General features: G+C 45.1%; 1 protein-coding gene across 1 annotated transcript; it reads left to right on the plus strand.

The window, feature by feature from the left end:
- The first annotated feature begins 667 nt into the window (after nt 1–667).
- On the plus strand, nt 668–13,549 carry RBX1 (ring-box 1). The gene is made up of 5 exons (XM_020876880.2): nt 668–785; nt 2,646–2,724; nt 7,488–7,558; nt 10,297–10,382; nt 12,491–13,549. The coding sequence occupies exons 1-5, from the start codon at nt 708–710 to the stop codon at nt 12,501–12,503; spliced, it is 327 nt and encodes a 108-aa protein (XP_020732539.1). The 5' UTR covers nt 668–707; the 3' UTR covers nt 12,504–13,549.
- Nucleotides 13,550–13,818: the final 269 nt, after the last annotated feature.

The following is a 13,818-nucleotide window of genomic DNA, read 5'->3' on the forward strand; positions in this document are numbered from 1 at the left end:
GGCTGGAGAATGCCTATTCAGTTTAGTCCAGGGGAGGACACTGGGTAGGACGGGGAGACCATCTTCCCACTGAATCCTGAGCGATTTCCCGACTGGAATCAGGATATCGAACGGCCTTCCAGGGAGGGTAAGCACCTCCGCCGGGTTCAGAAACCGATCAGTATCTGGAAAGCCCAGTGTGAAGTCTCGGGTTTGGCGGCAGCAGGAGGCGGGACGCCCACCCTTGCTCCTTCCCCGGAAGAACGCGACGAGGACCGGCGGGCGGGGGGGAGGGGGGGCCTGCGCGGCGCCGGGGAACGAGAGGCGGAGCCGGTGCTGCAGGTCGCGGTGCAGGCGGAGGAAGCAGCCGCCGCCCCAGCTGAGAGTGTGGCTGGGGGCTTCCCGGGGGAGGGCGGCAAGAGCAAGTCCTCACGAACGTCTCCACCCGGCTAGCTCGCGTCGACCCGGCTCCGCCCCGCCCCGCCCCAGCCACTCCGGCCTCCGCCTCCTCCCGGCCAACGCGGGGTAGGTGTGTGAAGGGGGTGGGGTGGGGGAAACCAGCGCCAGCGCCTTTAAGGGGCGTGGCTACACGCTCCGCCCCTACCTGCCCCTAGCGCGCCAGTGAGGGGTGGGGTGAGGGAGGAGGTGCCAGCCAGGGTGGGAGGGGAAGCGAGGCGTGCTCTGGCGCGCAGGCGCAGTAGCCGGCCGACAGAGCGTGTGTTTCCAAAATGGCGGCAGCGATGGATGTGGATACCCCGAGCGGCACCAACAGCGGCGCGGGCAAGAAGCGCTTTGAAGTGAAAAAGGTTGGGTCTCGCCAGAGCCTTCCTCAGGGAAGCTAGAGAGACGCGGATCTGGCTGGCAGGCCCGAGGATGACCGAGGCGCGGAGGAAAGGGCTTCATTTCAGGGCGTTCCTGGGACAGGGTACCAGGAAAGGAAGCCGGGGGGCGGGCCTTAGGATTGATCGGCGTGGCTGCGGCCCACTGTCCGTGGCGGTGTTGGTTTCGTTCGGAGGCTGAGGGGCCAATCACGGAAGTGCTTATTGAGATAGCGCGGTTGCGACTTGGCTGCAGGAGCCAAGCGCCTGAGCTGTCACTGGAGTGGCGGAGGGGTGGGGAAAGAGCGGGTGGGGTAGGGGGAAGGGGGGAGTTGGAGCCCTGCGGCGGGTGGAGGATGGGGACAGTGCGGCGAAAGCCGGGAACCTGAGGTCCTACCGCATTGGAGGCCTCTGAGGACCCGGGCTGGACATGTCCGTGCCCTGCCCCTGTCCGAAACTTGGAGTCCTGACGGACCACGACCTGGTCTTCGCCTAAGCGAGGCCTCCATTAGCCCTCTCCGGTGCTCGCCCCTGCCGAGTTAAAAGTGTCTCGAGTGTAACTCTTGGCTCTTCTGAGAGGTCTGTAGGTTTGTCACAAAGCTGCCCCAGTCCTGCGGTTACATCCAGAAACTCCCTGTCCAAAAAAAAAAAAAAAGGCATGGTGGAATTTGTTTAAAAAAAAAAAGTGAGCTCAAACCTTGTGTCATTTAGCGAGAGTTGAGTACTAGTTGTGAACGACCTGGTAGAAATGGAAAAGCAGAAATGTGTGGAACGTGTCTTTTTGCATGAAATGCCTTACGGTTGTTTGCAACTATACAATCTGGGAGAAAAGTGCCGATTCCCAACTAACAAAACAAATCTGTACAAAATGAAGACTCTGAGATAGGGGAGATGTTATTCCTGGAACATCTGGCTAGACCCTGACAGTATTCCACCTCCTGGTGCTTTTTGTCGTTTCATTGTGGGCACTGCATGCTCAGGTACAGCCAGCAGCCATATTGAAGAATAGAAGGATTTTTTTTTTTTTTTTCCTCCCAAGTTGAAGCTGTCGTGTGAAAAGTACTGAAGAAGTTACCAGACACTGAGAATTAGGCTAGAAAGAGATGAAGGTTTAGGAAGTGGCCCCAGATTCGTGGATGAAAAGGAGTTTGGGGATATTTATAATTGCAGAAGTCAGAAGGTTGAGTTACTTAAATACTACTTTTAGATAAACTCTTGGGGAAATTAAATATAACAGTCTAAGCAGATAGGAAACAAAATTCTAAAGTTTGTTGTGCAATTATCTTGTAAGATTTAAGTGATGACCTTGGTGTGTACTGACACTGGGTGATTGGTTATCCGCTTATCCCATGATTACCCGTTATTATGATCCAATCATCATCTTAGTTCATTCTGTTCCTTGCTTTCCCCTGTTCCTGCTTCCAGAGTTGCCTTGAAGAGCAGATATTTATTTATGCAGAAATTGAGCTCTCCTGCAACTGCCAGGAGAGCCTGTGCAGTAATTCAAGTTTGTGATTATTAGACCTAAAACAGGCACTTATATATTATTCCTGATTTGTTTGCATTGACATGGCCACCTAAACTGTAGGTAAAAATAAAAAGATGACATCCATTTCTGTGTTCATATACTCAGCTGTTGGGAGAATGGGTGTGCATAGTGTAGCTCTTGCTCTCTGAAATAATAAATAAGAGTAATGTAATATCCAGCAGGTCTTTTGTTTAGTGGTCCTTGTGGCCAAAAAGATGATAAGTGCAGCATGAAATCCTAGAGTGTGTGTGGTTTATGTGTTGTATGTGTGTCTGTGTTACGAGGAGCGGAGTGCATTGTTCACTGTTTTCTCCTTGCAGTGGAATGCAGTAGCCCTCTGGGCCTGGGATATTGTGGTTGATAACTGTGCCATCTGCAGGAACCACATTATGGATCTTTGTAAGTAATTGAAGGAGGATGGGGGGAAGTTGAGAAGGTTACAGAGATTGCAGCTATCCTGATGTGACCAATTTTCTTCTTCACGAAGAAATACAGTCAGAGCATTTGGGGCCTTCTACATCTAGTTTCCAATAAAGTAGCTTTTTATGATATCCTGCAGGCATACCCATCTTTCAGAATAAATTTACTCAACCTAAAGATGGCAGGGCCACATTTAGAGTGAATTGTGGACACCCAGGTCCTGTTGACTATATCCTATTTCCCATAATGTAACCACACTCAAAGGCAAAAACAGTGAAAGAAAGAAAATTAACTTTGAGCTAAAACGTTCTGTCCAGCACTAATTTTTTCTGGGTAAAATTTATGAAGAAAAGAGGCCCAAGAGTGGATTTTCAGTGTTAGTCCCAAATGTAGTTAAAGGACATCACTGCCGACACCTCGGTGGTCAGTTCTTTGCTCTAAAGAAATTTCATTTCAATTTCCACCTATTTCATTACACATAGTAGGTTTGGTTCTAGTTGTTGATGGAAGTTAGTATCCTTATAGTAATGGGGGCCAGGATGTTGATCACACCAGGAACAGTCATTTTTTCATCCAGATACTAAAATGGTTTGATTGAAATCAGAAATAGTGCAGAGAATGTGCAGCTTTCTAGAATTGAAGTTATAACTTATTTTTAAACGACTTACCTGTCTCTTCAGCTTTCTCTTGAGCCGATGTCCTGATTTACTCTGGTAGTTCCTCTGACTTTCTCTCCATTCTTGAAGTGCCCATGGTCTTGTTTACAACCGTTACATATCCTGTTTGAATCTTCTCCATCTCTTCTCTACTACTCTGCCCCTATCTTTATCTGACTCAGCACTGTCTAAGTGTAAGTCAAAAATGCAAGCACATACATAATTTAAAGTTTTCTGATGCTCATATTAATAAAGTTAAACATGGTTTGTATTTTATCCTATATCCCGGATATTTTTAATTTCAACATGTAATCAATATTTTAAAGTGAAATATTTTATTTTTTTATATACTAAGTTTTCAAAGTGCATTTTACACTTCCAGTGCATCTCATTTCAGAGTAGCCACATTTCAGGTGCTCAGTAGCCATATGTGGCCAGGGCTACTTATTAGATCATGCAGAACTAACCCCTAGTTGGTCTTCAGATCTCACCTTAAACTTGCTCAAAGATGCCCTGAACATACTTGCATACACACAAACACAAGCTAGAACAGTTCTGTTCAATATTTCCAAGATGTCCTATAGTTTCCTTTGAGATTCTGTGGCAGTCATTTAACTTAGTTGGCTCTTTATAATTCCATGTTATTTACAGCTATGTTCCTAGTATCTGGCGTCGTCTTCTAGTACATGATAGTTTCTCCCTAGGTGCTTGCTCTGTGAAGAACAGAAACAAAATAGGGGACCAGTCTGTGATCACTGCAACTTGGAAAGCACAAATCAAATATTTCGTGTTGGAAAGTAGTCTTGATCTGTATTGGTCGTTTACTGCCCTTGGTTTCTTTGAATTTTGACCCTGTTTTCTTTTTCCCACAACAGTCAAAGTAGATCAGTGGCTACCATGATGTTTGATGGAGATAGAAAAGATCCATCACAGAAAAACACACGCACGGTTTTACATGTGCTTGGGTGGGGTTTTTGATTACATGCTCCCCCCCCCCTTTTTTTTTCCAGCTGTTCATTTTCACAAGGAGTTGTACCCAGAGAAAATTTTACTTTCTTGAGGCTCGTTTCTATAAATACTTAATGATTTTATATAATCCTGACTTTTATTTTTTAACTTCTTGTGTTTAAGTCAGTGTGTGTCTCTGTGGTTGCAAGAGAATGCACTTCTTGAGAAGACAGTGACAAAGGCTATTGATATTGTCTTTTAGTGTTGAACTCTTGAGGGGTTGATGTGGGCTTTTAGATAGACACCTGCTTTATCATATATTTTAAATGTCAGATGTAGAAGGAGAGCACTGAACTCCTATAACAAAGTAATTTCACGTCATGTGTTTTATTCATTTGATGAATATTTACACCCTGGGCATTTTGCAAGGCTCCAGGATAAAACAGTGACTGGGCTCGGGTCTTTACCCTTATGAAACATACCCTTCTACTTACTACAGACACTAAAGAGAAATCTGGTTGCTGCAACTGGGCTTGTCTTCCTTTCAAAAATGAATTATGGTTCTTGTAAAAAGACTTTTCGTTAAAGATGAAAATAAGAATCTTGATTTAGCAGTGGCCATTTTCTAACAAATTCTGGCCTGGCGTTAAATGAATAATTATGTACATAGTTGTAAATAAATGAGTAATTATGGCTGAGCTCCAGTTGAACCCACCTACAAAGCATTCTTGGTCTGAAGACTTCCCTTTTGGCATCCAGATTGATACTGTATGTCCTACTATAGCCTCGGACTTCACTGCATTACCCTGCTTCTTGGTTCTTTTAAAGAGTCGTTGAAAAATACAATCTGCTAGGTGTCATTTTCTCCATTACCTCTGGTAATCTTGTCCCAGATGAACGGTTGTCCAGAAGTGCTTAGACCCAGCCTTTGCCCATAAGTTAGTCTTTTCCTAAAACCACAAAAAAGATCCATCAGTATTTTCAAAGGGTGAAATCTCTTCACTTCTGGGAAGAAGCTATTGCTTCTTTAGCAGTCCTCTGGTGGTGATGGCCCTTGTATTAAAGTCCTCAAGCTTTGTAAGTCACATGAAATACACTTCTGCCAATGCAGGGGTCTGATGAGAGCCTGTTGAGTACTGCTTTTTTGTCTGCTTTAGGCTGGCAGTGAGCAATTCCTTCCCCTGTTTAAGCAAACAACTAAACCCCTATGCTCACTCTCTGAACCAAAAGCTTGAAAACATTTTATCTTTGAGAACACTTTAGTAATTTTTCATGCCTTATCCCCTTTTATCTGGCATTCTAGATTGCAGTCCTATTTCTGATTTTTAAAATTATTGTTAAAGTGTAGTTGACTTACAATATTTTATTAGTTTCAGGTGTACAACATAGTGATTGAAAGTATAGAGTATACTCCCTTTGAAGTTATTATAAAATATTTGCTCTATTCCCTGTGCTGTACAGTTTATTTTTGTTCTTTGTTAAGAATTTTCTGATAAAAAATAGATACTATTAGGCCCCCATTCTCTCTATTTATAGAAGCATTTTTGTTTCCTTATTCAAAGACTGAGAGCCTACTTTGCACTTGGCATAGAAAGACAGCCCCCTAAAAATATGTAGACCTAGAAAAATTTAAACACGGTAATATACCTTGAAACAGTTTCACTATTTAATAATAATTGTGCCTCTTACTTAGCTACTTTCTTAATACATAGTCCACCTCTGAGTGAGAGGACTCCACTTGAAAAACATCAGATTTTCTCTTTTGCCATCTCTTTCAACAGGGTGTTTTCACCACCCCCATGCCTTCTTTTTTTTTTTTTTTCCTTTAAATATTTTAAAATCTTCATTTATGTATTTGGCTGTGCCAGGTCTTAGTTGCAACATGTGGGATCCAGTCCCCTGATCAGGAATCAAACCAGGCCCCCTGCATTGGGAGCACAAAGTCTTAGCCATTGGACCACCAGGGGGGTGCCCCCGATATATTCTTGAGTATATGACACAGACCCTAGGTTCTCCACTTTTTTCAGAAGGAAAACCAGTTCCTCTCTTTAAACTGTGAATCTGGGTAGCAAAGAAGTTCTGTGATTTCAGATCCTTTGCCATTCATATTTTTGAAGGATGGGGGAAAAGCATTATTATGTTATATATTGCTTCCCAAGACCAAGTTAACATCTCAGCATTATTTTCTTACCGTTTTACTATCTTCCACCTATGAAAGTTTGAAATAATTGCTTCCTATTAAATAGTCCTTCCCAAAGCTTTTTATTCATCAGAAAGAAGACTTCATTTAGTTACCACCTTCAGAGAAAGCAAATTACACATTACTAATTCTTGTTCTTGGAATACTTATCCCCAATAGAGCTTTACTCATCCTTGATCTCAGTCAAATTTTCATTCCATTTAAGTTTTCTCCCTTCCCCCTCTGAAATGGATATTCGGGTAGTTTGCAGTAATTTGTTCCACTCACTGGTCAGAAACATCTCAGGGCAATAGGCGTCACAGCTGGTGACCCCCAATTCTCCAGCCTGTCGGCCTCACAAACTTGCTGTGTTGACGGTGCTTTGATGACCTGAGTTTTGATGTCCTCGCGCAGAGCGTCCACAGCCCTCTGCACCCCCTTTTATTTGCTCTGTCCCAGCTCCGTGTGTCTGCCCGACCCCTTCAGGGACTGGAGCTTGTCAGTGAGGCTTTCAGGTGGCAGACCTGGGTGGTATAAGGGCCCAAGAGCAAACATTCACCCTGCCTAGAGAAGACGCCAGTTCTCAGAACACCAAGAGTTAGGAGGTGGCTTTAAGAATTTACTAAATTTACCACATTAGGAGGAATTGCTGTCATTTGGACAAGTCAGGTCACGTTCAGAATTAGAAAGCACCCTTTCCTGGTTGCTCTGTTTTTGACTCAGGAGGAATTCTTTGCGGAGCGTGCTGTTAAGTCACAGCTCTGCCTACTCTGTTCGTCACTCCTTTCCACATTCATTAAAAAACAATCATGACTAATTAACCACTTGCGACTTTGTTCCCTACGAGGCCATCACCACCACCCCCTCCCCGGTCATGTCCTCACGAGTGGGTAGAGCCGCTGGAGGTCAAAGGTGGTTGCTCGAGGGGTCCAGTGATTGTGTCACTCTTGTTCCCACAGGCATAGAATGTCAAGCCAACCAGGCGTCTGCTACTTCTGAAGAGTGCACCGTGGCGTGGGGCGTCTGTAACGTAAGGCAATATCTTCTCCTCCCAGCATGGCTTGTAAACATAGTACCACTTCTGCTTTGCCCATCTTGTAACTAACTAGGGAAAAAAAAAGACTAGCCCACCTTTCTCCCCAAAGGTACACAGATAGCAAAAAAAAAAAAGCATTTTAAATCATTGTACTATTCACTTGTATAAATTATTAGTTATAGAGGCAGTAGTTTGTCTCAACTATGGAGTATACCAGCATTGGCAGCAACATTGTTGGGCTTCATCTTTGGGAATTGCCTTCGAAGCCTACGGCACAATCATTGGAACATTCTGTTGGTGGTAATCTTTACTTTCTTATCAGATTCTTTTAAAGGCTGAGTGTCTTGTGGAACTGTGTTAGGTGAATAAATTGAGCATTGCTGTGTGTGTTGCCGGGGTTGGGGGTGGGGGGCAAATGTACCAAGATAGCATTTGGGTTTTTTTTTAAATGTGCTTCGTGACAGAAATGTTTTGTGCAGCATCGTTGGACTGAATGTACAGCCTTCCAGGGAGTGACAGCTGTGAAGGATAATAGACATCAAATATGTTATTTCCAGCACGTTAAAAATTCATCCTTATAGCCATGTAGTCCCAGTCATATGAACTAAAAATGTCCTGTCCGGGTGTCCTGTGCCCAGGGGACAGAGAGCTCCCAGCATGACACAGGCCTAAGAAGCCACACTCGAGTCAGACCCACCACTCCCTGTCTCTGTGACTGACTTGCTAGGCAGTTGCGGGCAAGGTATTGGCCCCTCTAAGCCTCATATGAAATGGAGCTGTTAGTAGACTGCTTAGTATCATAATCAGGATGAAATGATTTTATGTTTTAAAAAAAAATGCTTAGAGGAGTTCAGGGTTTGGGTGGGGCATGAGCCACACATCTCCTTGCATGACCTGCAGTAAACCTTTCTCTGCTCAAAAAAAAAAGTGCTTAGAATACCTCCTGCAAGCCCCTTTGGCAGCCTCACAGTAGCCCCTGTTGGTCAAGGGATTGTGTTTGTCATCTTGGAGGACAAAGAATGAAGCATATCGGGCTCTTTGCTCTCCGTGGCATCCAGGTGTAGAGGGAGAACCATGTCCCTTTGTGGTGGAAGGAAAAGGAGTGAGCTTCTCCTCAAATTTGACTCAGAGAGTCACACTCAGAGAACCTGCTACCAAGAGCAGCAGGTGTGCCTGAAGCCTTTGGACTAGTCCTGGGTTCCCGTGTTGGGTCTTCTATGATACTGACTGGCGCTGTGAATTAGGCACGTCACTTAATTCATCTGGGCTTCAGTTTCCCGTCTGTAAAATGAAGATGATAATACCCAACACGCTTGGCTGGGTTGCTGCAGGCTCCAGTGAGGTAACAGGTGTGTACAGCCCTCCTGTTAAGTGTAGCACTAGGCAGTGTGTTTTGAGACTTTTGGGTATGCCCATTGATAAATCTTAGATTGTTCACAGGAGGAAAGCTGGGATCGAGGATGTTCAGGGATGCTGTCCCAGCCCAGCAGCCGCATTTGCAGCCCCTCTTTCCCTCCGTCTTCGGGGTGGTGGGTGAGCACAAGGACCCTGAACCGCAGCAAAGAGCTACTAGCGGGGCAGCTGGGGGGGACAGGGGAGTCCGGAATGCCCTTAGGTGAGCCTGTCCCCACCGCCTGGGGATTGAAAAAAATGCCTCCGTTTTAAGTTCCATGCATGTTTGGGTAGACACTCTGACCAGGTTTCAGGGCTGTTACTGAGCCAGGCCTGCCCGAACTTTCATTGTATGTTGGGGTGTCAGCACCTCTCCCCAGTCCCCACCTCATCCGACCTGTCGTGGCTCAGATGCGGGGACCCTTGCTGCTCCATCCTGATGCTGCTCACATGAGCAGGACTGGAGGATAAGCATCACTGCACAGGTGCTGTGATCAGTGTCTGCTCGTCACTGACTCACACACAGACTTCCTTTTCCCAAAATCCAAAGGCCAGCTCCTCATTCCCTGTTAGCACCCAGTGTTCTTGGTACTTTTGCCCTTTTACTTCCCATCTTGATCATGCAATTAGCCCTTTAATGCTCTTTCAGCTGCTTGCATGCAGCGTGCCCATCACATTGCTTCCTCTTACCCTGATTTTTTATCTGATTCCTTTTTTAAGAGAAAGTCCCTCATCCTCTAGAGGCTTGTTGAGTACCAGGCTTTCGTAAAATCAATGCCTCTGAGCAAATCTGCAAATAGAGTCCCTTGGGCAGTGTTGAGCTGGGTGTGGAAGGTCGGGGACGTGCCCGTCGCAGTTCTGGGTGGTCAGCGGGAGTGCTGCACTGCCACGTGCTGAGGAGAACCCTCTCCTCCTGGGGTTCCCTTCTCCAAGGTAGGGAGGGGGCTGGAGACCAAGAGTGGGGAATTTGAAATGTGCAGATGATTGGCGGCCTCCTTTTGCCTGTGTCTGAGGAGAGCAAGTCTTCCCTCCAGGCCGACTAGACCCAGGGAGCCCCACTCCATCTTCCCTTAGGCACAGGGGAAGAGACCTCATTGCCTGAACACCCACCATGCTTCATTTGGTAGGAACGAGGCCTCTCACAGATGTTTCATCAGCCGTGGCCTGGTACCTAACCCGGTGTAACCCTTTGTAGACCTTTTGTCTCCCATTGTGTGTTGCTTACCATGGTTCTTCTCCAGCCCCTATGTATCACCACCCTGCTCCCCTTGAGATGTGTTGTCCTTAGATGGCTGAGCCTGCACAGAATTATTTTTAATAAAATGTATCTTTTCTTCCAGCATGCTTTTCACTTCCACTGCATCTCTCGCTGGCTCAAAACACGGCAGGTGTGTCCGTTGGACAACAGAGAGTGGGAATTCCAAAAGTAGGTGTCCCTGGCTGTTTGACACTGTATGTAAGGTTGGGCTTTGTGGTCAATGCCATTCTTGGACTCACATCAAGCTGGAGGGTGCACAGTTTTAGAAGATGAAGGCATAGAACTTGCCTGGTTCATAAACTAGCTCTCAGTTAGTTAGACAAGGACTCATCTCTGTGGAAAACGCATAAGGTGAACCAACATTAGAAACTTGCAGCCTAGAGTTTCCCAGCCATCTAGGGTCTTTGGAAGTAGTAGTAGTAGAAGCCTGCAGATTCTCACTTTGCAGGCTATTAAATATTTCTACAATCACATCAGTAATAAGGCTCCGGGAGCTAACTAATGTCACCTGTCTTTGCTTTGGGCTAAAATTATATCACGTTTCATTGGTTTATCTCAAAGGGATTAATTCTGATAGAGCCGTTTATGGCCATCTCAACTAAATCATTATTGTTGCTGCTGTTAGTTATAGTAGCGTGTAAGTAATACACGGCGTGCAAATTTTCAAAACTTCAAATGGTCAGCCTGTACTAGTAATTCCTAAAAGAGGAATTTCTGGTTTAAGAGTATGTATGTTTTTATTTTTGATAGTGTCAGATTTTTTCCTTTCCCAAGAGTATGTACTAATTCACAGCCCTGCAAACAGTGAAGCAGAAGACTGCATTCTCCATTTCCTGCCAGTGCTCTGTTATCAGACGTTTTCATCTTAGCTACTGCCAGGTGAAAATTAGTTTTCAATTGCAGTTTTTAAAACTTTGAGTAAAGTTGGGCTGCTTTTCATCTGTTTTTATGCCTATTGTATTTTTCTGTGAAACGCTTTTTTATCTGTTGAATTTTCAGTTAATTTATCAAATTTTTAATGGAAAGGGGGATTTTTACTTAGATATGCATTTTGACCTATAGCATATTCTTTTGTTTGAAAAACAGTAAATAGGGTTCTTTAGTTTGTGAAATGTTTGCATTCTGAGTGGAACCATGACATGTAATGCATGTCAAAGCAGAGCACTTTTCTAAGTTCTCAAGAGGCCTTTGTAATTGACTGTGCTGTGGAGCAGGCTCAGGGTGCCATTTTGGACCAAAACTGTCTCACGAAGCCCATACATGTGCTCAGGGCTGAGCCTAAGAAGCAGGGGGTGTGAAGAATCCTTCTGTTGGGCTTTGATGCTGTCGCTTTATCCAGCTGGTGATTTTGCCTGGCTGTGGTTATGAGGGCCCTGGGAAAACAAATTCATAAGAAGCAAATTTCATTTCAGCATGCTTTAATCTGATGGATAACTTTCAGGTTACTCTCACTAACAAGCTGGAGCTCTACCTTGTGAGGACTTTTTTTGAGAATATTTAAGCGAATTTCTTATAAGGAGTGCTTGAAGAATCTAGCAGCCTTTCAGGATGATGGCAGCAGTGATGCAGAGTTCTGGTGCCCTGGTCTCTGTGTAACAAAGTATTTTCATCAGAGGCGAACTGCGCACTAAGAACCAGGACAAAAGATTAAGATAATGTATTTTGTGTTCAAGAAATCTTACGTGTGGAAAAAATGTCCTGCCATTGGTTGCAGTCTTTCTGGAGCCAAATTTTGGCCTCTGGGGAAATCAGAAAGGACCTGAGATCCATACCTGGCTTCTCGACAGTTCTCCTGTGGTGCTCAGTGGACTCAGGGCTGTAATTGGACCTGGTGATGGATTTTGACACTGAAGGCTGTTCAGTTACTGTCCTCTGGGCGGGCCTTACCCTAAACTAGCCGGAGCACAGGAGCTGAGGGGAAGAGGCGGCCCGCAGGGATGGGGGCGGAGGACTCAAGCTGTCTTAGCCGCTTACTGGCCATCAGGTGCAGCTCCCTTTCACAGCCAGCAGCCGTGACTCCTCCCTGTTACTGCCCAGCATCTGCCTGGCACCTGGAAAGAGTCAGGTGGGTGCAGTTGAGTGGGGGACCATCACTAGGACGAGGGTGGTAGGGACAGTGCTACAGGAGGCAGGTAGGATGAAAGGAGCAGAGACCAGGGTTGTAACCCAGTCTTCAAAGTTTTAACCAGGTTGGCGGATATATCTTTAGCAGGTGTTACAGTCTCAAACAGGGAATCACGATAAGGAATGAATTAATAATTTACTTTGTCTTCCAGGTATGGGCACTAGAAAAAGAGAGTTCTTCCGTCAAGCTCAACCGTTTTTGTTACCCATTGAATGACTTGCCCTCCTGTTACTTAATTATAAATTAGATAGAATCGTGTCTCTTCTGCTTTGTCTTTTCAGTTTGCTACTCCAGCAGCCATACTGTATTGTGTGTCAAATAAAATCCAGTTGGATTCTAGAACAGACGCTGTCTCTTGTGTATGTCCAAAAAGTGAACACAAGGGCCCCCCCCACCTCCACCGCCTTTCTAGGGTGGAAGGCCAGTTTCTGAAAGTGAGAGGTTTGTTCATCAGAGCCAGAGCAGGATCGTCCTGTGAGCACGTCGCTTGGTCTTGAGGAAGCTTGGTCCACAGCCTGGCTGCTGATGGTGATCTTGAGCGAGTGACCTCTCTGCTCCGAGCTCTTCCTCCTCCCTGAAGTGGCTGCTAAAGACTAAAGAGGATCACGTGGGCACAGAAAGAGGCCTTATAAACTGAGAGCGCTGTACAGGTGTTAACTTTGTGTATGACATGTCGCTTTCTCTTTTTAGTTTAGAAAAGTGAACTTGAAAAAAATTTAATGTGTCATCTTGGCTGGCAGTGGAGTAATCTGTGAACTCAAATCGGAAATCAGCGTCGTTTAGAGCTAATGAGAGAATCCAGGTTGCCCTTCCCCACCGCCACCCTTTGTAATTTGTTTAAAATGCCTCGGCCGTGGACAGAACTGCCAGTTCTAACACTACTTCAGTCTCTTAAATAGTCTTTAACTGAGAGGCGGGTTAATTTACTGCAGTGATTCTCAAAGTGTGTGCTGAGGACTTGCGGGAGTAATGGAAACACTTTCAGGAGGTTCACAAAGTTCCTTTTTCGGCTGCATGTCTGTACAAGGCCAATTTTTCTTTTTTTCCTTCAACCAAAGCAATGTGTTGAATGAAGAGGCAGAGCAGAGAATCCAGCTGTCTTCTGCTAAGACAGATATAAAAGATTTGCAAAAATGTAAAACGGTGCCACTCTTCTAACTTCTGTTTTGAAAACTAGTTACTTTGAATAAAAATATTTATGTTAACGTGATGGATTTTTGTTCTTTTAAAATCTTTTAAATTTCTGGGTTCGATTTCCATTGTGGTAAATATCTGTAGATCCAACCCCCACAAAAACTCTTTGGTTTCTTCAGTGTTTAAGATCATAAGGGGATCCTGAGATTCAAAAGTTTGAGAACCTCTAGCTTAGTAATTAAGAACTTTGAGGTCCAACCTGGATGGAACCCAGCTTCCCGACTTGGCCACCAACAGTGCGGCGCCCAGGGCCAGGTGGCTGCTGCTGTTGATGTTCCTTCCACC

Source organism: Odocoileus virginianus, chromosome 23, assembly GCF_023699985.2.
Source record: "Odocoileus virginianus isolate 20LAN1187 ecotype Illinois chromosome 23, Ovbor_1.2, whole genome shotgun sequence".
Classification (NCBI taxonomy): domain Eukaryota; kingdom Metazoa; phylum Chordata; class Mammalia; order Artiodactyla; family Cervidae; genus Odocoileus; species Odocoileus virginianus.

Coding starts and splice junctions, on each gene's coding strand:
- RBX1 (XM_020876880.2), top strand. CDS start 708: ATGGCGGCAGCGATGGATGTGGATACCCCGAGCGGCACCAACAGCGGC. Junction 2,725..7,487: donor GAACCACATTATGGATCTTT/GTAAGTAATTGA, acceptor TTGTTCCCACAG/GCATAGAATGTCAAGCCAAC. Junction 7,559..10,296: donor TGGCGTGGGGCGTCTGTAAC/GTAAGGCAATAT, acceptor CTTTTCTTCCAG/CATGCTTTTCACTTCCACTG.